At 39.7% G+C, this 24956-nt stretch overlaps 1 protein-coding gene across 1 annotated transcript; it reads right to left on the reverse strand.

The window, feature by feature from the left end:
- Positions 1–1477: 1477 nt before the first annotated feature.
- Positions 1478–24893, reverse strand: rmi1 (RMI1, RecQ mediated genome instability 1, homolog (S. cerevisiae)). The gene is given in 12 exon segments (XM_062023976.1): positions 1478–2369; positions 2371–2583; positions 2586–2744; positions 2884–3103; positions 4866–5061; positions 9513–9606; positions 11320–11443; positions 11519–11589; positions 11671–11820; positions 14239–14349; positions 15513–15728; positions 24789–24893. Coding segments are annotated over 11 exon segments (1662 nt in total). The 5' UTR covers positions 15669–15728; positions 24789–24893; the 3' UTR covers positions 1478–2201.
- Between the last annotated feature and the right edge of the window lie 63 nt (positions 24894–24956).

Below are 24956 nucleotides of genomic sequence, written 5' to 3' on the forward strand. Positions count from 1 at the left end.
CATATATATGTATATATATATACATATACATATATATATATATACATACATTACATATATATGTATATATTTATACATACGATACATATATATACATATACAGTATATGAAGATATACATGTATATACATACATATATACGTATATATACATATATATGTATATATATATACACATATATATGTATATATATATACACATATACACTACCGTTCAAAAGTTTGGGGTCACATTGAAATGTCCTTATTTTTGAAGGAAAAGCACTGTACTTTTCAATGAAGATAACTTTAAACTAGTCTTAACTTTAAAGTAATACACTCTATACATTGCTAATGTGGTAAATGACTATTCTACGTGCAAATGTCTGGTTTATGGTGCAATATCTACATAGGTGTATAGAGGCCCATTTCCGGCAACTATCACTCCAGTGTTCTAATGGTACAATGTGTTTGCTCATTGGCTCAGAAGGTTAATTGATGATTAGAAAACCCTTGTGCAATCATGTTCACACATCTGAAAACAGTTTAGCTCGTTACAGAAACTACAAAACTGACCTTCCTTTAAGCAGATTGAGTTTCTGGAGCATCACATTTGTGGGGTCAATTCAACTTTCATCTGAAACTCGACAGTCTATTCTTGTTCTCAGAAATGAAGGCTATTCCACAAAATTCTTTGGGTGACCCCAAACTTTTGAACGGTAGTGTATGTGTATACATATACATGTATATATACAGTATATATACACACGTATATATATACATGCATATATGTATATATATTTTAATATATATATACACGCATATACTGTATGTATATATATATATACACGCATATATGTATGCATATATTTAATGTATATATATATTTAGATATATATGTATATATCTATATACATACACATATATACACACGTATATATCTATATATATATATACACACACACACATATATATATATATATATATATATCTATGCATATATTTAATGTATATATATATTTAGATATATATGTATATATCTATATACATACACATATATACACACGTATATATCTATATATATATACACACACATATATATATATATATATATATATATATATATATATATATATATATATATATATATATATATATATATATATATATATATGTGTGTATATATATATATATATATACACACACACGCACACACACATTCATGCATATATATTTACGTACATACATACATATAAATAGATACACATACATACATGTATGTAAAATATATACATGTTATATATACACACACACACAGTACACACTGACAAACTGTACATAAATGAATTAAAAAATGATTGCAAAGTTCAACAAACACTTAAAATATAGTGATTTCTTCGTCAGAGCGGCTACCTTTGAGTTTCCAGTGTTTCCTAAGAGACTTAAACTTGAAACAAATTGTTTGCTTTTCATATAATCTTGAGGAGTTGTGGGACCCACTGAGATGCAAATCTTTAATAGATTAAAACAAGAAAAGAAAGACGACTTTTCAAACAACTGCATACAGTTAATATTAGCAAAGCGTAAACATTAGTGCCACATGAAGCCATTAGGACAAAAACACAGAGGAGCTGTGTAATGAACAGAAAGAATCGAAAATCATGTCTGCTTCCTCGTTTCCCTTTCCTCTTATTTTCCCTCCGGGGCGACTTTATTGAAGACCCGCGCTGCCCTTGGATATTCAATTATTTTCCAGGCACACGTAATAGAGTAATGAATGAATGCAAAGCCGCCAATTCATTACTGCAATCTGAATATAAACCCCCCTTCCGTTTTCTCCACTCCAAAGATGGTATAGGTTAAAATACTCTTTACAATTGCAAATTCTTTTTGGCCTGGCTTTAGTTCAAATTCTACATTTTTTTATATCTGATGGAGGGCACAAAATATCAGCGTGAATAAATGAATGAAGCGTGGTCTCAATGACAGCATGTTATATTCACATATAGCAGATGGCTGCATTGCAGCATGGACTTCAAGTTCACACATTGTCTCCTCCAGATTGGAAGCAGAAGGACAGCTTGATCATCAGACCCCCCACCAAAAAAAGTCTCATTAAAAAACATCTTTAAGGCTTGCGCTGATGTAAAAGGCCATATTTGGCTTTTCTCATTTTCACATCCAGCAGTGAGTTCGTTCTCATTACAGCCTCCCCCACCAATTCTCATTTCCTCCTGTCTCTCACCCTCGCCTCCAGCCCCCGATGGACCCTCTCGTTGACAGGCTCGGCCCGGGTCACCACCGCTCTCCTGCTGCCCTCGGCGACCACCTCGATGGTCATGAGGCAGCACATGTCCACCAGCTCCTCTTGACATCGCCTCATTCCGGCGTCCCAGCTCGCCCCTGCGGGCGGGGTCTCGCCTCATGGCGCCTTTCTCCGCCACCGAGAAGCCCAGCAGGCCCGTCAGCACCTGGTCTGAGAGCTCCACGTCTAGGTAGCCGCTTCCGTCGGACACAGTGGCGCAGATTCGCCAGAGGCCGTTGTTGGCGCTCAGTTTGCCCAAGAGAGTGACGATGAAGGCTTTGACGAGGATCCTAGTGGAGGCGGTGGGTCTGGCGCGGAGAAGGTGTCCTCCAGCAGGTTCAGGTATGTAAATGGCGGCGAGGACAGAGTGATGGGGTGAATTTTTGGCGCGATTCTATCAACTTCGGCAGCACTCTGGGCGTGACTTTCTCCCTTGACTGCACGATGGGAGCTCTCAAATTCCTAATAGAAAGCACATCGATTTCATTTCCACCTAAGTGGCTGTGAGCGCCTCCTGATTCCACTTCATCAGATCCAGCTTCTGCAGGAAAGCAGTCCATATCGTCCTCCATGACGTCACCCACACCCTGTACTAAAGGACGGACGCTGTCTCTGTTCTGGGCCTGTCACTTCTGCCGCCCCCCTGAATGATCGCATTGTCCAACTCGTCCAGGGTCAGGTCGTCAAAGTCCTCGTCGGCCAAGCTCATGTGGTCCAGAGACCGCGGTGTCAACGGGGTCGTAGTCCTCCTGCTCGTTGCTAGGGCGACGGCTTTGGAATGAATGAATGCACCCGTGTTGGGCTGGGTAGAGGCCTCACTTCTAAAAGACAACGTTATAAATTAAACTAAATGGACACATCGATCCAACACAAGAAGAGGAAATTACAAAACTATTACCACTACAAGTACTACCCCCACTACTGCTAGTACTACTTATTCAAAGAACCTTAGTTCCTTACATTACTCCATTATAGGGTTGTCTTGATACCAATAGTTTGGTACCGGTACCAAAATATATTTCGATACTTTTCTAAATGAAGAGGACCACAAAAAAAATTATTTTTTGCCTTAATTTTAACAAAAAATCTTACAATACGTTTTACTACACACCAAGAACAATTTTAGAAGATTAAAATGAAAATAAAAAAGCATTAAACACATTGGGCATTTCCTGTTATGGTCAAAGAACAATTTATAATTTTATATATTACATATAGCCTGCCATTGTAGGATTGGGTTAGAATAGAATATAAAGCTTTATTGATATTATACTCTATTATTATTTATGGTTGCCATTCTTGGGCTATGCTTTAAAGAAAAATACAATAATTCGTAAAAAACAATGCTATGGCTGAAAGTACACAGGCAATACACACATTGTTAAAGATACAACACAAATGATAGCAATTTGTTACAAGATGCAGTCATATCACTTGCATTAGTTTGCGCTACGTGGGCGGTTTTGACTGCTAATATTTGGCATTAAGCCAAACAGCTGTGTGCGCTTCTGTATATATATATATATATATATATATTATATATATATATATATATATATATATATATTATATATATATATATATATATATATATATATATATATATATATATATATATATATATATATATATATATATATATATATATATATATATGTATATATATATATGTATGTATATATATGTATGTATATATATGTATGTATAATATATATATATATATATATATATATATATATATATATATATATATATATATATATATACATACATACATACATATATATATATACATATATATATATATATATATATATATATATATATATATATATATATATATATATATATATACACACATACATATACATATATTTTTTATTTATTTTTTTGTTTTTGTTTTTTTAATAATTGTTTACTTTGACAGCACTAATGTAAACATGTATCAATGAACTGATTAAAAAAATATATTGTCTGCAAACATGTTTTCCACCAAGCTCTTGAAAAAGATGTGCTGAGAAATGAACAAAAAAGGCTATAAAATGCAAAAGTAAAAGGAATAAATTCTGTATCCGTCCACAATACATTCCCTTTAAAGTAAAGCTACCCAGCCCATCCATTAGCAGTCTGACCTCCACCAAGGCCAAACAATAATGCCAGCTACAGTTGTTTAATTATGGCAGTGTTTTGCAATCAATAATATCATGAATGATACTGCGCTATTTTATTTATTGGGAAGAGGGTATCAAATAAGACATGCTGAAATCTTTGTAAATAAATAATGGAAACTGTGTCTTCTAATGCATTAGGCACACATAATTTTATGTAGTAAAGTATTCATACTGTCCTCTAAGTGGACGACTCAATATCGATATTTTGTCCCAGGTGCACACTCTCCCCAGTAACAACACACAGGGAAATGAAACCTCCCTTGGTAAAAATTGCACGTTGCCACAGCAATAAATGCCACCGAAGCAATCTAAAATGTAAAATGTCATGACGATTATGATGCCAGTGATGCAGGGTGGGGGAAGGGGAGTTTAAAGTACTAAATGTCAAGACATCGCACTGACAACCACTCACCTGGATGAGACACTCCTGACAGTGGAGCTTCTGGAGGACTGAGTGGAAATCGGGCTTAGTGTCCTGTAGCCGCTGTCGTGAGGGGGCCGAACCGGAAGCCTTTCCGCCATCATCTCCTCATCTTGGGCCTCCAGACTGGCCAACAGCTCTTGGTCATCAAGTTCCAGGTCCAGACCTTCCTGGTTTGTAGCATTACCTTTGGTAGATATCATAGTAACACAAAAGGGATGGATATTGATAAGATGTTTACGGTTCTGATTAAACTTAACTGATTGGAATATCCTTTAACAGTTAATGTGCAGTGTGGAGATGCTGAAGAAACAAGTCTGTGTCAGAAAACCAACAAATTTAGCTGAACTGCACCAATTTTGTCAAGAGGAGTGGTCAAAAATTCAACCAGAAGCTTGTAGATGGCTACCAAAAGCGCCTTATTGCAGTGAAACTTGCCAAGGGACATGTAACCAAATATTAACATTGCTGTATGTATACTTTTGACCCAGCATATTTGGTCACATTTTTAATAGACCCATAATAAATTCATAAAAGAACCAAACTTCATGAATGTTTTCTGTGACCAACAAGTATGTGCTCCAATCACTCTATCACAAAAAAATAAGAGTTGTAGAAATTATTGGAAACTCAAGACAGCCATGACAGTATGTTCTTTACAAGTGTTGGTAAACTTTCGATCGCGACTGTATATGTTTTTCTATTTTTATGCAATCCTTCATGCTCACAGATCTAGTCTGACCAATCTTAGATCTTACCAATCCAAGTCTATGAGCATGAACTGATGAAACCTACTTTGATGACAGGAGAAACGTCTTCTAAGAAAAACCAAACAGTCCAGTTGCGATCAATTGAATGCCCTGAGAATACAATGATCTGGATGAATGACAACATCCATAGACATATACGCTACATTGTCAGCCCCAAAAACAAGAGGATAGAGGGGAAAAAAGGAAGTTATTGACTACAATGGCAGATTAATGCAAAGCTCTTTGGGTAAAATTTTACCATATATTGTAGGGCTGCAACTAACAACTAATTTGATAATCGATTAATCTGTCGATTATTACTTCGATTAATCGATTAATAATCGGATAACAGAGACAAACTACATTTCTATCCTTTCCAGTATTTTGTTAAAAAAAAAAAACAGCATACTGGCACCATACTTATTTTGATTATTGTTTCTCAGCTGTTTGTAAATGTTGCAGTTTATAAATAAAGGTTTATAAAAATAATACAAATAAATACAAATTAAAAAAGTAGCCTCTGCGCATGCGCATAGCATAGGTCCAACGAATCGATGACTAAATTAATCGCCAACTATTTTTATAATCGATTTAATCGATTAGTTGTTGCAGCCCTAATATATTGATATATCTGCTAATGTCATACTTAGGAAAAACGTCACAAATGGGGCATCCTCCACGGTTGCCATTTCTAATATAAGATAGTAACTTATATCTGTCAGTATACTTGATATGGAAGCGCTAAAAACAACAACATGGTTGAGGGCAAGAAGAGGCAGTCGAAGAGGAGGCATGTAAAAAGGACGTTGCATTCTGAAGAGATGACCAGAAAGCGGTTTGAAGATAGTCTGTAAAACATAATCTATGACCAAAGAACCACCATTAGCTGTTATGTAGACCACAATGAAGTGTTTCAAATGTAGAAAAAAAAACATAACACGGCCCCTATAAAGGGGAACTGCACAATCACGTCTACAATCATAATGAGAGACAAGAAGACAAAAGTTTTGGTTTTTTTGCAGTCTAACATGTAAAAATCGGCTCGTTCTAGGTAGCTAGTTATGCAGCTGATGGGAGAAATCCATTCTACCTCTATATCACTTTAAAAATGCAAGAAAAAAACGCCAACAATACTTCATTAACGTTCTGTAAACTGTGTAATAACTTGTAGCGACATTGTTATTGTAAGAGCGAACACTGAGGAACTCTTTTTCTAACACATCGGCGTGCTTCAGTATTAGCCGTAAAAGCTAACTACGGCGAGAGATAAACTAGCTTCAACGACAACACAAAGCGTGTTTGAGTTTGTACAGCACAACACTGTGATAAGACACAAATCTGTACTGACTGAAAAACACCCACAATCACATTACAGTATATTTAAAGTATTGGCCCATATTTCATGTATTGTTTGTACACAACTAGCCAGACAGCGTATGCACTGTAGTTGTAATAACACGCATGGCGTGCTGCATGTATCATGATCAATTAGGCCTGGGCCGATAACAAATTATGCTGGACGATATATTGACCTACAAATTATTGCCGACAAACGATATTATTGCCATTATATTTTTGAGACCAAATTAACCACTGATGTAATGACAGTACATAATAATAGACTTAGACTTAGACAAACTTTAATGATCCACAAGGGAAATTGTTCCACACAGTAGCTCAGTTACAATGATGGAAAGTGTAAGGATGGAAAGGACAATGCAGGTATAAATAGACTAAATATAGCGAGATAAAATATAACATATATACGTAATATTTACATAATATATGTACAGTATATTATATATACTGATATATTATATTTTGTCTATATCATATATACAATATATAACAATTACCATTTACAATATTACAGTATATGTGACAGCTGCAGCATAAAATAGAGAGTAAATCAGACATTGAAAACAAAGAGAAGTAGCTAACATAGAAGATGTCAGGATAATAATGGAAGTATATCCTTTCAAAATGCAATCAACTTGTGTTTCGCATATATTTTAACATTGTAGTTGAAATGTAAACTTTTAAATATGAAGTTAAATAAAACAAATAATAAAAATTAAAAATAAAGTATACTCTGTAAGCAAAATGTTGCACTTGAAAAAAAAATCACAACCAAAATCAATCAAATTAGTTCTGTTTCTGTTAAGGAAGGGGTGAGTAACCTCAAATATACACAACCAAAACAATAAACAAAATGGCTAAATAACATTATCTTGACCAAAATTATCACGTTATCATAATTAACGTGGTACACAGACTAACATCGTTTAACCAAGTTGTTTTTTTAATAACTAAAATTAATAGACAATACACTTTCTTGGCAGAGGAAACATTAAATATTGTTCTGGCTTCATAAAAGCCATGTTATTTTTATTTGTGTGTTTAAAAAAGTTGATCTTCTTCCATTTTAATTGTAAAGGGTGAACAGTTTTTTCACTTCCAGTTTACGTATGTGACGTCATAAGAGTTCACTTGAACAGAGTCCGTGTGTGTCTGTTTCAACTTGTCTAGTTTATCGATCACTTTGTGCAAAAACAACACATCCTTTATGTTTAATGTGAATACTGTAACTCACTTGTTTACACAGTAATGTAATGCTCTTGAAGCATACACATGGCAATTTATTGACGCTGGAAAACTTACCGCCTTAATTTTAATGTATCATTGGTTAATTGACTTATCGAATATCAGCCGAGGCCTACTATCAATATGAAGTGTGACTTACACGATGGACAGTTGTGTCTTTGGTCCATTTGGCTTGGTTTATTAGGGGTAAGCACGCAATTTATGTTGAAACGGCATGTTTCCAAATTCCACAATTCCACACCTCATTCTCTCGACTTCCGTCTGCTCCAACGTTTCACCCTCTTTTCCGTGCTCGCTTCTAGAAGCAGCAGTTCATCCAGGTTAAAAAAGATAAGAATCAAAAATAATTTAAAAATAATCCTCATTTGTCCACTAAAGTTGTCTTTGTTGTTTGTTACCAAGTCTGCCATGATTAGAACAGACACACAAGCCGTTTTTTTATCCGGAAGTAGGAACACACAGTTGTTGCCGGAAGTCGGACGTGCGCTGCTATGGAAACGGAAATCAATGCACGGAAGAAGAATGATTAAAATGATCAAAATACGGCAAATATTGTACATATTACATATTGTTATGAACATGTCTGTTACTAGATTGTATATATAGTCTATAAAGTGTGTATACAAAACGTTGATGGAGGGTTTTGAAGTTGTTTTAGAGGGCATTAAATGGCAACGACGTTGACTCCTATTCGATGCATCTTCCAAGCGTTTTCTTATCATCTTTAAAATCCTAATTAAAAAAAGACATGTGTTCTTGTCTCTCGTAATGATTGTGAATAAAAGGCAAAACTCCAAAAAATGTGCAGTTCTCCTTTAAGACACCAAAAAATGCAGTTTATTGCCAAAAAGGAGGTGATTATTATTAGTTTAGGGGAGAGGTAGTTTCTCTTGTTATATTCTTATTTTACTGTTATATTTGTATTCTCATTGTTGCTTTTTATTTTTATTCTATTGTAATATTTTTCTATTTTGTTTCCATTTATACCTCCATTATTACTTATTACTTTTTAAATTCGATATCAATTTTGTACACTGCTGCTGGAATTTTAATTTTCCTGAGGGAACTCTCCCGAAGAAATCAATAAAGTACTATCTATCTATCTATCTAGGTTCAACACTGTGTATAAGGACACATAATTAGCGGCTAGCCGCTTGTCAGCCAGACAGGATCGGCGTTTGTGATCAGCAATAAAAGACTTTAATCGGCAACAGCCACATGAAAATTGTCCGATACTGATCGGTGGCCGGTCGTTCGGCACATCCCTAGAATTGTCATAGTGTACCTTGGTTTGACTGGTGAGCATCCGCCCTGACTTCCTCATCTTGCTCCTGAGGATGCTCTTCAGGAAGTCCCAGGGTACGGCATAGTAACCTCCCCTGTCGGAAAAGTGAGAATGGAATCTTATCATTCTTTTTAATCAACAATCAAAAACAAAAATCAACCCTTTTCACACAGGAATCTTGCAAAATTAAGGACCATAGGAGTAGACAATGGCAAAATGGACGGTGCCACTTTGATGGTTGCAGACTTATGGCCCTATTCTCCCGCTATTACGCGCTTAAAGTTAGGCACGTTTTTCTTATTCGTATTTTCCCATCTAGCCTGCGGACGAGCTCACTCATGCGTAAGTCAGGCAAAAGTTTTTAAGTCGTGAATGAAAAAGTTAAAGTTAAAGACCCAACGATTGTCACACACACACTAGGTGTGGTGAAATGTGTCCTCTGCATTTGACCCATCCCCATGTTCACCCCCTGGGAGGTGAGGGGAGCAGTGAGCAGCAGCCTGCGCCGCGCTCGGGGATCATTTGGTGATTTATCCCCCAATTCCAACCCTTGATGCTGAGTGCCAAGCAGGGAGGCAATGGGTCCCATTTTTTGTAGTCTTTGGTATGACTCGGCCGGGGTTTGAACTCACAACCTCCCAGTCTCAAGGCGGACATTCTAACCACAAGACCACTGCGCTGGGCTTGTGGCCTTGAAGGCAGGCTCATTACTAATGAGGCAGACTTTGCCGGTGCGCCCTTTTTTAAAAATGGTGGAGCATTGAGTTTTACTAATACTTGAAAATGTCAGTGAAATCCATTAAAAAGATAACTCTTCAAATTTTAAAAGGCGTATCAATTCAGATAGTACTAGTCACGTGAACGTGTGTCGCTATGGCGATGTAGTGTGCGCACGCTACAACAGCTCCTTCTTCCTCATTGGCTGTGAAAAAAAATCTGTAGGTGAAACTTTGTTTCCCTTGTTATTATTACAACCACTTTGATGTTATTGGTGATGTTAAGAGTTCTGTTTAGTATAAATGTTTGTGAAGCTGTGATCATACTTGCCAACCTTGAGACCTCCGAATTCGGGAGATGGGGAGGGGGGTTTGGTGGTAGCGGGGGGTGTATATTGTAGCGTCTCGGAAGAGTTAGTACTGCAAAGGGTTCTGGGTATTTGTTCTGTTGTGTTTAAGTTGTGTTACGGTGCGGATGTTCTCCCGAAATGTGTTTGTCATTCTTTTTTGGTGTTTGTTCACAGTGTGGCGCATATTTGTAACAGTGTTAAAGTTGTTTATACGGCCACCCTCAGTGTGACCTGTATGGCTGTTGATCAAGAATGCCTCGCATTCACTCATGTGTGTGTAAAAACCGCATATATTAAGTCAATGGGCCGGCACGCTGTTAGTATGGAGGAAAAGCGGACGTGATGTCAGGTTGTAGAGGACGCCAAAGGCAGTGCCTTTAAGGCACGCCCCCAATATTGTTGTCCGGGTGGTAATCGGGTGAAATTCGGGAGAATGGTTGCCCTGGGAGATTTTCGGGAGGAGCACTGAAATTCAGGAGTCTCCCGGGAAAATCGGGAGGGTTGGCAAGTATGGCTGTGATGTGTCTAAGAGGCTTAAAGAGCGGTGTGTGTCTGTGTGTATCTGTGTATGTGTGCTTGCACAGGGTAGCGTGACAGTTTGATATTAACTTTTTTCACTTAGCACATGGGAGAATTGGGAAATGCGCCATTAAAGTCTTCAATGTGTGACCAACTGGAATTGAATTTGGGTGCTGAATGGTTAACAAGTCATACATCAGCAAGTCAATTGTTTGGTGTCACCTGGTTGTTCCTCTCAGACAGCTCTTCCACTTCCCCGCCCAGAACCTTCACGTTGGACGGCCCCAGCAGAATCACTCCAAGTCTGCAAACCATCTGCCCTTGCAGCTGCAGCTTGACGCCGGGTCTAGTGGTCAATAGAGGCCATTAAGTGTCCTTTTTCCATTCTGTATTTAGAATGCAAATATATATGTGGAACTACCTAAGAGCAGTGCTCAGTGCAGGGACTGTCTGATACTCCATGGCCTCCAAGCTCTGGACTCCATCGGTCACCTGGGATGGAGATCATGTGGTTATTCGGGGAGGGAACAAAACCTATTTGAGAAACACGATACCCATAATCCACTACCCGACCTGCAGTAAGAGCATGCGCGTGGGTCTGGCCTCCCACGATCTCTGCGTGGCCTGTGTGACAGCAGATACGTCATCATTGGAGCAGTCTGTGCCCTTCCATTTCTGCAGCTGGCCATACGCAGGCTGACTGATGTCCAGCAATGAGTCAACCTGCAACAGAGAAAGAAGAATCATCAAGTCACACTGATCTTTTTCTCCCTTCAAGTAACACATTTCATCGAATATACTAGATAAATGCAACCGGGGGGCTATTTTTGGCCTTTTTGACTGGAGGGGCAATGTTTTACGTCACATTTTTTCACATTCATCATGACCATACAGGTGAACAAAAAAGATAACCACTGCCTTGACTTGGAGAACAAGTGAGGATGTGTATAACAAACTAGGACAAAAGTATTGGGGCAGTATATGAAAGGAGTCCATCTTGTATCATATGCTTTAGTTTTCAGTTTTGGGGTTCGGGTACACACACAATAAAATTAACTATAAAGTCATTTTTTAATCAAGAAAAGTTTCCCGCACATTGATCTGATATATTGGATTGGAATGTAACTTTATTATCATTGCACTTAAAAAGTACAACAAAATTTGTTTTCAGCTCAAACCCGTCCAAGAACAGACAGACAAACAGCAGACACGGGTAGACAGAACAGGAAGACTCATGGATTGCTAGACGGACGGTGGCCGATAGAAAAGTAAGAAAAAAAAAAAGGTAAACATATTCAATAAATATAATCTAAAAGATGAATTCAAACTACCTTAAACATTGGAAAAATAGGACTTCCTAAAATGTGACTTTGCCGATAAATATATGATAATTAAAAACCTTTAGAATGTTTTTATAGTTATTTTTTTATACATTTGTGTTACTCATTATCCCAAATTAATTTACTTTAAAAAAAAATTCTAATCAAACTATAATAATTCAGGTAAATGTCACACTTTAGACGTGACTCTAGGTTTTTACTCAGACCTGCTACCCCATTACTGAAAAGTTTAAAATATTCTACAAGTCAAATGGTCCAAAGGAAGTTGCATCATTCCAATCCTCGGAAAAACCATGGGAAGGCCAAAAGTAAATTCACGTATTAATTTTTGTTGAACATATTCGATGATATTTCAATTTCAATTTCAAAACAGTCCTGTTTCCTAAATTATGTATAACATGTTGGCTTATTTATTAATCTTATTAGCATCAATTCCATGTATACATCATGTATTTTCTAATTCTATGCTAAAAAATAGCCCTTTTTGGCATAATAGGGAACTTTGTCAAAAATGAAATAAATGTGCTTGAGATAGGTCCGATCAATACACATTTTAAGTAGTTCAATACACAGTAGTAGTACCTTAACTTTCAAACTTAATTGGTTCTGTGACGGAGCTCTTACCTCAAAACACAGGTACCGTATTTTTCGGACTATAAGTCGCAGTTTTTTTCATAGTTTGGCCGGGTGTGCGACTTATACTCAGGAGCGACTTATGTGTGAAATTATTAACACATATCAAATAATACTATTTAGCTCATCCACGTAAGAGACTAGACGTATAAGATTTCATGGGATTTAGCGATTAGGAGTGACAGATTGTTTGGTAAACGTATAGCGTGTTTTATATGTTATAGTTATTTGAATGACTCTTACCATAATATGTTACGTTAACATACCAGGCACGTTCTCAGTTGGTTATTTATGCCTCATATAACGTACACTTATTCAGCCTGTTGTTCACTATTCTTTATTTATTTTAAATTGCCTTTCAAATGTCTATTCTTGGTGTTGGGTTTTAGCAAATAAATTTCCCCCAAAAATGCGACTTATACTCCAGTGCGACTTATATATGTTTTTTTCCTTCTTTATTATGCATTTTCGGCCGGTGCGACTTATACGCCGGAGCGACTTATACTCCGAAAAATACGGTACCTCCAATCAATGTCTGACATTGAAATGAATTAAAATCAATTCAAATTGGTGCGTGGACCACAAAACTGCACACTTTTACCTTAGAACATGCTTTTGGAAACCGTATTTACCTTGAAGAATGGATTTCTAAAGTATCTCTTTTAAGCTGCTTGTCCGTCAAACACTTCAGCAGCAGCTTCTCCATATTTACATGGGTACAAGTCTGCCCTTTGAGCATTATTCAAACATTCGTGGCTGGCGTTAGACTAAATTTGCTTCAGTATGGTGCAGGTTAGCAGTGAAAGCCTCAAATTGCCTTCTCAAGTCGACCAAACACTTGGTCATGTTTTTGATGATTTTGATGTTTAATTCAATGAATACCATTAACTTCTTCTCAGCACACTCACTTTATTTAACATACATAAATAATGGATGTTTGACATTTGTCCGTTCAAATCGTGACACCTCGGCGATTGATAATTTTCCCAACTCTATTACTTACTGTATAAGATAATTGACTGTATGTTTGTATTTTAATTTAATGTATAAATGCATACCTCACACTTGCTTTTGTTACCCTGTATTTATAGATGTGTAATGACAATAAAGTTGAATCGGATCAAGTAGTGCATGTGCTTGTGTGTCCTCATTTCATATCAGTTAGTACCTGCACACAGAAGGTACCCCTGAGCTCAGTCTTCAGGGCTTGAGCGAGGCCATCGGGGAGAACAGGGTAGTCCAAGTCCTTCAGGTCCGTCAAGAGCCACTGGTCAAGCGCCTGAGGATTCCCGATTGTGATGCAAATAAGGAATTAGAGTTGTTAGTGTCAGGCTGGTTTAAACTTAGGCCATGTCTACACTAAGTCGTTTAACCCCTTAAACGAATAATTATTTAGCCACACTAAACCAGCTTTTAACGTCCCCCTCCTCGAACAAATTTTTACACGGGTAAGTCAGCTGTGTAATTTTTGAATCTCTGGCACTTAGCTTTGTATGGACTCATTGATCGTTTACAAAGTGAGTTTGGAGAGGAAGTGTCGCCAGAAAGACCTCGCCCACCAGGAAGTGACGTCAGAAAGAACGCGCCACAGCCAGCTTCATAATAAAGCGGTTTCGTAGCTCAGAGCTAACCACTGGAAATGTGAAGGAGAGTCATCCAGATATGCCCGTGTTTCTCCTTCTTCTACATGTACAGACGCTTGTGGAAATCACACATGAATACCTTAAGAAAAAGCAATTGCAGCTATTTGGGATACAACACTTCTCAGACGGCAAGAGAACTTTCCAATGTCCGGCCGGGTCAGCTATGATGCTACTTAGCGAAAAACTTGTCGAAGGAGAGACAACGACAATGCAAGCTCCCGTGGATGTGATAAAAAAAGATAGCGTGTGCTTTGTATTACCTGGCCGTCGAGGAAAACGGCGAATGCATTTTGACTGGCAAAGCAGACTGTATCAGTTATTGTCCGCCATTTATGTCGCGGACTCAACGTCTAGGTCCAGAGTATATAAAGTCACCAAAAAGGAATGGACAATGAAGGTGGAGGCAAAAGAGTGAGGAGTGTCCTGACCAGATATCTAGATCCGTAGATTGATTAATGTAAAATGTTATTTATCATATTGTTTACGTGTCTAAAAAAGATTTGATGGCTCAGGTGTGATTCACTATAATAGGGCCCCACAGCACACTGAATTCCAGTTAATTTAAATACCACAACTCTGGATATTGTTCAAATAAGTTAAATTTAAGAACTTGCACACAAAACAATACTGGAGGTGACTATGACGTGCGCATTTTCCACGCATGCGTACTAGGTCGCGTGCGGGGGTCTTAAACGGTGGCATTGTTGTGTGTGGACACGGATAATGTTAGATGTGACTTACCCTGGATAACCTTATCCAGCCTAGTGTAAACGGGGCCTTAAACTCACTTAAGTCCTACCTGTTGGTTGATTTGCTGTTGCGATAGTCGACCTGCTCCTCCGGCCTCTTCTTGTAGCCACTCCACACATGCCTCCAGCCAGGCGAAAGGCACCTGGACATGCCAGGAGGACCGCAGCCAGGCCTGTGTCGCCTGTACCACAGCCTGAGGAGCCATCTTTTTTTCTTCTTCGAGTATAGCTTCACCTTCACCTTCACCTGTAGCAATGTCATAAAGCTCAAGCAAATAACGGAATGTTTAGTCGATTTAAAGTTAAAGTTAAAGTTACAAAACTGTTGTATTACTCATTCACGGATGTCATTTTACTATAAAAAGGTCAGTACCGTATTTCATGCACTATAAGGCGCACCTAAAAACCTCCAATTTCCTCAAAAGCTGACAGTGCGCTTTATAATCCTGTGCGCCTTATATATGGACCAATGTTGAGCCACAACAGGTCTCGCAACTACGGTAACTACGCCGACTTCATTTTCCCCCTTCTACGGCTGCTTACCGTAGAAGAAGAACTTCTTCTTCTACGGGGGAAAATGAAGTCGGCGGCTGCTTACCTGAAGTCGGCGGCTGCTAACCGTAGTTGCCAGATCTAAACTTTATGTAAAGACCCAAAAATGGCTGCTATTAAGAGACACGCTTACGACGCAGAGTTTAAACTCAAGGCGATCAGTCACGCAGTAGAACACGGCAATAGAGCAGCAGCGAGAGAATTTAACATTAACGAATCAATGGTGCTGAAGTGGAGGAAGCAACATGATGACCTGCGCCAGGTAAAGAAGACTAAACAGAGTTTCCGAAGGAACAAAGCGAGATGGCTACAGTTGGAGGACAAACTCGAACAGTGAGTTGTTGAACAGAGAGCAGCAAGTAGAAGTGTCAGTACAATCACTATTTGTTTTGTTGACATTCCCTTTAGCGCAGCTCCATCTAATGGATGCATAACGTAACCCCAGCCTCTACTGTAGCGTCTATTCTATGCGCCTTATAATGCGGTGCGCCTTATATATGAACAAAGTTTTAAAATAGGCCATTCATTGAAGGTGCGCCTTATAATCCGGTGCGCCTTATAGTGCGGAAAATACGGTAAATGAATGTATGTATTTGTAAACGCTCTGAAGTGGGAAAGGGGTAGGATTAAATAAGCTTTGCTTCTTCCTACTCCTTTTCGGACATGATGTAAAGAGAAATTATATGAAATTGTGTGACATATTATGCTGTAAGTGTGTTCGTGTTCAAAATAAACTAAAAGAAAGAAAGAAAGAAAGTTAAAGTACCAATGATTGTCACACACACACTAGGTGTGGTGAAATTACCCTCTGCATTTGACCCATCCCCTTGTTCCACCACCTGGGAGGTGAGGGGAGCAGAGAGCAGCAGCGGTGGCCGCGCTCGGGAATCATTTTTGGTGATTTAACCCCCAATTCCAACCGTTGATGCTGAGTACCAAGCAGGGAGGTAATGGTTCCCATTTTTATAGTCTTTTGTATGACTCGGCCCGGGGTTTGAACTCACAACCTACCGATCTCAGGGCGGACACTCTAACGCAGGCCTGGGCAATTATTTTGACTCGGGGGCCAAATTTAGAGAAACAAATGTGTCTGGGGGCCGATATATCTATTTTTAGGAACACCAATACAACACCTCACAATAATGTCTGACTGAATGCTAAAAAGTTATGACAGACCGCCTTAAAAAACGGAATTCCATCCATTTTCTACCGCTTATTCCCTTTGGGGTCGCGGGGGGCGCAGGAGCCTATCTCAGCTGCATTCAGGCGGATTGAATTTAAAATTTTCTAATGAAGGAGACACCCAGAAAGTACATGACAATAATGTGGGATTTCCGATATTAACTATGAAGGATAAAACACTGAATATTGACAACATATTGACCGTGCGTGACTGCTCGCCGTCTGTTCGCTGCTGCGAAAAAGCGAAAAAGCTAAGTAGCGCTCTATCTGTGTGCTTTTAATTGTTCTACAGCTTTCTTTATCACTTCTCAAACATTTTTAGTGGTACTATTTAACTTGCAAATCACCCGATCTCTGTCCCACCCTTTCCTCAGCTAGCTAGCTGCTAAGCTAGCGCGGAGAAAGGCAGCGCCGGTCAGTAAGAAGCTACTCCTACAGACCGCGACCACTTCCCTGAGGACAGCAGGAACTTCACTCGGTGACAGAAAACACTGTGAGTAATGGCTTCCTGCGCGTCTTGCACCATACTCACGGAGAGGTTGGCTCTGCTAGAGGGCCGTGTCCGCCAGTTAGAGCAGAGTAATGTCGTAACTTTAGATGTTGCGGACACATCTGCTAGCGTTAGCTGTAGCGAGCTAACTAGCCCAGCTTGTAGCAGTCCTAAGCGGCCTACAAGCTACGGTGTACCGGTTGAGACGCATAATAGATTTAGCTCTTTAGCTAGTCCTACACCCCAGTCTACCGGGCACCACACCTTAGTTATAGGGGACTCCATCACCCGAAACATAAAGCTTAGCAAACCAGCCACAATAAAGTGTATCCCCGGGGCCAGAGCACCTGACATTGAAGCTAATCTTAGGGAGCTAACTCGCAACAGGCCTAGTAAACACGTACGACAGGCTAATCGCACCACTAATTATGCGAATATAGTTGTACACGTTGGCTCCAATGACACTAGAATGAGACAGTCAGAGATTACAAAGAGAAACATAGCCAGGACTTGTGATCTCGCCAGAAAGATGTCCAGGCATCGAGTAATTGTCTCTGGCCCCCTGCCTGCGAGAGGCAATGATGAGAGATATAGCAGATTAGTCTCGCTTAACAAGTGGTTGGCTAGCTACTGTAGGCAGAAGGGACTAACGTTTATTGATAACTGGCCCTCTTTCTGGGGCAAACCAGGCTTGCTGATGAGAGACGGCCTTCACCCTAACCAGGAAGGCGCCATCATCCTGTCTAGAAACATAGACTACTATTTAAGTCTCACTTGACTGACTACACTAGAGCAAGCCCGGTCACAGGCAACTACAATGTCTGTTAGTCCGGGTGAGGAGTCAGTTAAGCTAGAACTAGCCAGCGCCAGGCTGGATAATCCATGTACGCATAGCAATTCTCTTAGAATAATACACAATTCACATAATGTTTTTTCTGTTGTGTCTGTGTCAGGGGTGGACATGCATTCTACTGAGGTGGCAAATTATGATATGTCCAGTCTATTGCAGCACCAAACAAACAATCGGAAAATTCCCGTCATATCAATTCCTAGATATGGTCGAAACTATTTAAAGTGCACTACGCATAATAAACGCAACATTGTTAATATTGCCACTACGGATAATCTTAACAAAAACTCGTCAAAACAGCCCAATACCTATAATATGGGCTTTTTAAACATAAGATCATTGTCTCCCAAGGCGTTATTGGTTAATGAGGTCATTAGAGACAACAATCTTAACGTCATTGGTCTTAGCGAAACCTGGCTCAAACCGGACGAATTTTTTGCGCTCAATGAGGCATCTCCTCCTAACTATACGAATGCGCATGTTGCCCGCCCTCTTAAAAGGGGAGGGGGTGTCGCACTAATATACAATGAAAATTTCAACCTTACCCCTAACCTAAATAATAAATATAAATCGTTTGAGGTGCTTACTATGAGGTCTGTCACACCGCTACCTCTCGACCTGGCTGTTATCTACCGCCCCCCTGGGCCCTATTCGGACTTTATCAGTGAATTCTCAGAGTTCGTTGCTGATCTAGTGACGCACGCCGACAATATAATCATAATGGGGGACTTTAATATCCATATGAATACCCCATCGGACCCTCAGTGCGTGGCGCTCCAAACCATAATTGATAGCTGTGGTCTTACACAAATAATACATGAACCCACGCATCGCAACGGTAATACAATAGATCTAGTGCTTGTCAGGGGTGTCACCACCTCCAAAGTTATGATACTTCCATATACTAAAGTAATGTCCGATCATTACCTTATAAAATTTGAAGTTTTGACTCTTTGTCAACAAGCTAATAATAATAATAACTGCTATAGCGGCCGCAACATTAATGCTGCCACAACGATGACTCTTGCTGACCTACTGCCTTCGGTAATAGCACCATTCCCAAATTATGTCGGCTCTATTGATAAACTCACTAACAACTTTGACGATGCCTTGCGCGAAATTATTGATAGTATAGCACCGCTAAAGCAAAAAAGGGCCCCTAAAAGGCGCACCCCATGGTTTACAGAAGAAATTAGAGCTCAGAAATTATCATGTAGAAAACTGGAACGCAAATGGCGCGCGACTAAACTTGAGGTTTTCCATCAAGCATGGAGTGATAGTTTAATAACTTATAAACGCATGCTTACCTTAGCTAAAACTAAATACTACTCAAATCTCATCCGCCTCAACAAAAACGATCCTAAATTTCTGTTTAGTACAGTAGCATCGCTAACCCAACAAGGGACTCCTCCCAGTAGCTCCACCCACTCGGCAGATGATTTTATGAATTTCTTTAATAAGAAAATTGAACTCATTAGAAAGGAGATTAAAGACAACGCATCCCAGCTACAACTGGGCTCTATTAACACAAATACGACTGTATATACGACGGACACTGCCCTCCAAAATAGTCTCTCTATTTTTGATGAAATAACATTAGAGGAATTATTACAGCGTGTAAGTGGGATAAAACAAACAACATGTTTACTTGACCCACTTCCTGGGAAACTTATCAAGGAACTGTTTGTATTATTAGGTCCATCAGTGTTAAATATTATAAACTTATCACTTTCCTCTGGCACTGTTCCCCTAGCATTCAAAAAAGCGGTTATTCATCCTCTGCTCAAAAGACCTAACCTCGATCCTGACCTCATGGTAAACTACCGACCGGTCTCCCACCTTCCGTTTATTTCCAAAATTCTCGAAAAAACTGTTGCACAGCAGCTAAATGAACACTTAGTGACTAACAATCTCTGTGAACCTTTTCAATCCGGTTTCAGGGCAAATCACTCTACGGAGACAGCCCTCGCAAAAATGACTAATGATCTATTGCTAACGATGGATTCTGATGCGTCATCTATGTTGCTGCTTCTTGATCTTAGCGCCGCTTTCGATACCGTCGATCATAATATTTTATTAGAGCGTATCAAAACACGTATTGGTATGTCAGACTTAGCCTTGTCTTGGTTTAACTCTTATCTTACTGACAGGATGCAGTGCGTCTCCCATAACAATGTGACCTCGGACTATGTCAAGGTAACGTGCGGAGTTCCCCAGGGTTCGGTTCTTGGCCCTGCACTCTTTAGTATTTACATGCTGCCGCTGGGTGACATCATACGCAAGTACGGTGTTAGCTTTCACTGTTATGCTGATGACACTCAACTCTACATGCCCCTAAAGCTGACCAACACGCCGGACTGTAGTCAGCTGGAGGCGTGTCTTAATGAAATTAAACAATGGATGTCCGCTAACTTTTTGCAACTCAACGCTAAGAAAACGGAAATGCTGATTATCGGTCCTGCTAGACACCAACATCTATTTAATAATACCACCTTAACATTTGACAACCAAACAATTAAACAAGGAGACTCGGTAAAGAATCTGGGTATTATCTTCGACCCAACTCTCTCGTTTGAGTCACACATTAAGAGTGTTACTAAAACGGCCTTCTTTCATCTCCGTAATATCGCTAAAATTCGTTCCATCTTGTCCACTAGCGACGCTGAGATCATTATTCATGCGTTCGTTACGTCTCGTCTCGATTACTGTAACGTATTATTTTCGGGCCTCCCTATGTCTAGCATTAAAAGATTACAGTTGGTACAAAATGCGGCTGCAAGGCTTTTGACAAAAACAAGAAAGTTTGATCATATTACGCCTATACTGGCTCAGTTGCACTGGCTTCCTGTGCACTTAAGATGCGACTTTAAAGGCCTACTGAAACCCACTACTACCGACCACGCAGTCTGATAGTTTATATATCAATGATGAAATCTTAACATTATAACACATGCCAATACGGCCGGGTTAACTTATAAAGTGACATTTTAAATTTGCCGCTAAACTTCCGGTTCGAAACGCCTCTGAGGATGACGTATGCGCGTGACGTAGCCCGACGAACACGGGTATGCCTTCCACATTGAAGCCGATACGAAAACGCTCTGTTTTCATTTCATAATTCCACAGTATTCTGGACATCTGTGTTCGTGAATCTGTTTCAATCATGTTCATTGCATTATGGAGAAGGAAGCCAAGCAAGCAAAGAAGAAAGTTGTCGGTGCGAAATGGACGTATTTTTCGAACGTAGTCAGCCACAACAGTACACAGCCGGCGCTTCTTTGTTTACATTCCCGAAAGATGCAGTCAAGATGGAAGAACTCGGATAACAGAGACTCTAACCAGGAGGACTTTTGATTTGGATACACAGACGCCTGTAGAGAACTGGGACAACACAGACTCTTACCAGGATTACTTTGATTTGGATGACAAAGACGCAGACGTGCTACTGTGAGTATGCAGCTTTGGCTTTTTTTTGCGTATGTACGTAACTTTTTTAAAATATATAAGCTTTATGAACCTTGGGTTAGGTGAACGGTCTTTTGGGCTGAGTGATTGTGTGTGTTGATCATGTGTTTGAATTGTATTGGCGTGTTCTATGGAGCTAGGAGCTAGCAGAGGAGCTAGGAGCTAGCATAACACGTACCGTACCGTAAGTGCGCGTCACGTACGTAACTTTTTAAAAATATATAAGCTTTATGAACCTTGGGTTAGGTGAACGGTCTTTTGGGCTGAGTGATTGTGTGTGTTGATCGGGTGTTTGAATTGTATTGGCGTGTTCTATGGAGCTAGGAGCTAGCAGAGGAGCTAGGAGCTAGCATAACAAACACGCAGGTGTTATTATGCAGGATTAATTTGTGGCATATTAAATATAAGCCTGGTTGTGTTGTGGCTAATAGAGTATATATATGTCTTGTGTTTATTTACTGTTGTAGTCATTCCCAGCTGAATATCAGGTACCGTGAGTATGCAGCCTTGGCTGCTAAACATTCGATAACTTGACCGTATGTGCGCGTCACGTACGTAACTTTTTAAAAATATATAAGCTTTATGAACCTTGGGTTAGGTAAACGGTCTTTTGGGCTGAGTGATTGTGTGTGTTGATCAGGTGTTTGAATTGTATTGGCGTGTTCTATGGAGCTAGGAGCTAGCAGAGGAGCTAGGAGCTAGCATAACAAACACGCAGGTGTTTTTATGCAGGATTAATTTGTGGCATATTAAATATAAGCCTGGTTGTGTTGTGGCTAATAGAGTATATATATGTCTTGTGTTTATTTACTGTTGTAGTCATTCCCAGCTGAATATCAGGTCACCCCCGGCTCTCACAGCATCTTCCCTATCTGAATAGCTTCAACTCCCCACTAGTCCTTCACTTGCACTTTACTCATCCACAAATCTTTCATCCTCGCTCAAATTAATGGGGAAATTGTCGCTTTCTCGGTCCGAATCTCTCTCACTTCATGCGGCCATCATTGTAAACAATAGGGAACTTTGCGTATATGTTCAACTGACTACGTCACGCTACTTCCGGTAGGTGCAAGCCTTTTTTTTATCAGATACCAAAAGTTGCAATCTTTATCGTCGTTGTTCTATACTAAATCCTTTCAGCAAAAATATGGCAATATCGCGAAATGATCAAGTATGACACATAGAATAGATCTGCTATCCCCGTTTAAATAAAAAAAATTCATTTCAGTAGGCCTTTAAGGTTTTACTACTTACGTATAAAATATTACACGGTTTAGCTCCAGCCTATCTCGCCGATTGTATTGTACCATATGTCCCGACAAGAAATCTGCGTTCAAAGAACTCCGGCTTATTAGTGATTCCCAGAGCCAAAAAAAAGTCTGCGGGCTATAGAGCGTTTTCTATTCGGGCTCCAGTACTCTGGAATGCCCTCCCGGTAACAGTTAGAGATGCTACCTCAGTAGAAGCATTTAAGTCCCATCTTAAAACTCATTTGTATAATCTAGCCTTTAAATAGACCCCCCCTTTTTTAGACCAGTTGATCTGCCGTTTCTTTTCTTCTCTCCTCTTCTCCCCTGTCCCTTGCGAGGGGGAGTTGCATAGGTCCGGTGGCCAGGGATGAAGTGCTGGCTGTCCAGAGCCGGGACCCCGGGTGGACCACTAGCCTGTGCATCGGTTGGGGACATCTCTGCGCTGCTGACCCGTCTCCGCTCGGGATGGTTTCCTGTTGGCCCCGCTGTGGACTGGACTCCCGCTGATGTGTTGGATCCACTGTGGACTGGACTTTCACAATGTTATGTCAGACCCACTCGACATCCGTTGCTTTCGGTCTCCCCTAGAGGGGGGGGGTTACCCACATATGCGGTCCTCTCCAAGGTTTCTCATAGTCATTCACCGACGTCCCACTGGGGTGAGTTTTTCCTTGCCCGTATGTGGGCTCTGTACCGAGGATGTCGTTGTGGCTTGTACAGCCCTTTGAGACACTTGTGATTTAGGGCTATATAAATAAACATTGATTGATTGATTGATTGATTGAACATATGAACATCACACCCCCTCTCCATCCACATATTTCACAACCAAGCAAAACGCAACAAAAATGCAACAAACACAGTGAAATATGAACGCAAAGGGTAAAAAAAAAGCCACCTACAATCTGATATATCACTAAACTTTAGAACATTGTTGTAAAAATCTCCTTCCGAGTCTGTCCCTTACACCCACATTTCAGCCTCTGGAAACACTCTTTGGAAACAAACTACGCCCACACTGCTTGGTGCCTCGTCTGAGCTGCTGTGACTTAGATTACCATAGTAACTAATTAGTTGACCATAGTAACTCATTAGATTACCATAGTAACTAGTACATCATGCAAAAGCGCAGATTCCAACCAATGAAATACTTTGTATAGTTGAAGACTTACGGTCATTTGAAAACATCACTGCACATCATAATGGCAGCTACAGTTTCGATCCTAAAGATCTAAAAAAAATGATTTGGGAATGTCCGGTGGGCCAGATTGAAAAGCTTAACGGGCCGCATGTGGCCCCCGGGCCTTAATTTGCCCAGGTCTGCCCTAACGTAGGTACGTAAGTGTCACGCAGAGAGAAGCGGAAGTACAATAACACAAATCACAAACATACAATTCACCCAATTATGTGCGGATAAAGTGTGATAAAACAGGCCAACACTATTTTATTTAACGCTGTATCGAGTATTAGAATGTTAATATTCACATACAACTGTCGCGTTTGACCCAATATGTGGAGAAGTTCACATTTAACCTACCTCGAAACCAGAAAAAAGCGCCACTATTTTGCAGACACGACTTCCGTGAAAGGCGGATCTTGTACTACAAAGCAAAAACCCATATTTTTGATTGACAGCAATGAGAGCCAATCAGACTCGTATGCTAAAGGACTTTGTTCCTCTTGTTTAGCCAATGGCTTTGCTGGT

Source organism: Entelurus aequoreus, linkage group LG17 (assembly GCF_033978785.1).
Source record: "Entelurus aequoreus isolate RoL-2023_Sb linkage group LG17, RoL_Eaeq_v1.1, whole genome shotgun sequence".
Lineage (NCBI taxonomy): Eukaryota > Metazoa > Chordata > Actinopteri > Syngnathiformes > Syngnathidae > Entelurus > Entelurus aequoreus.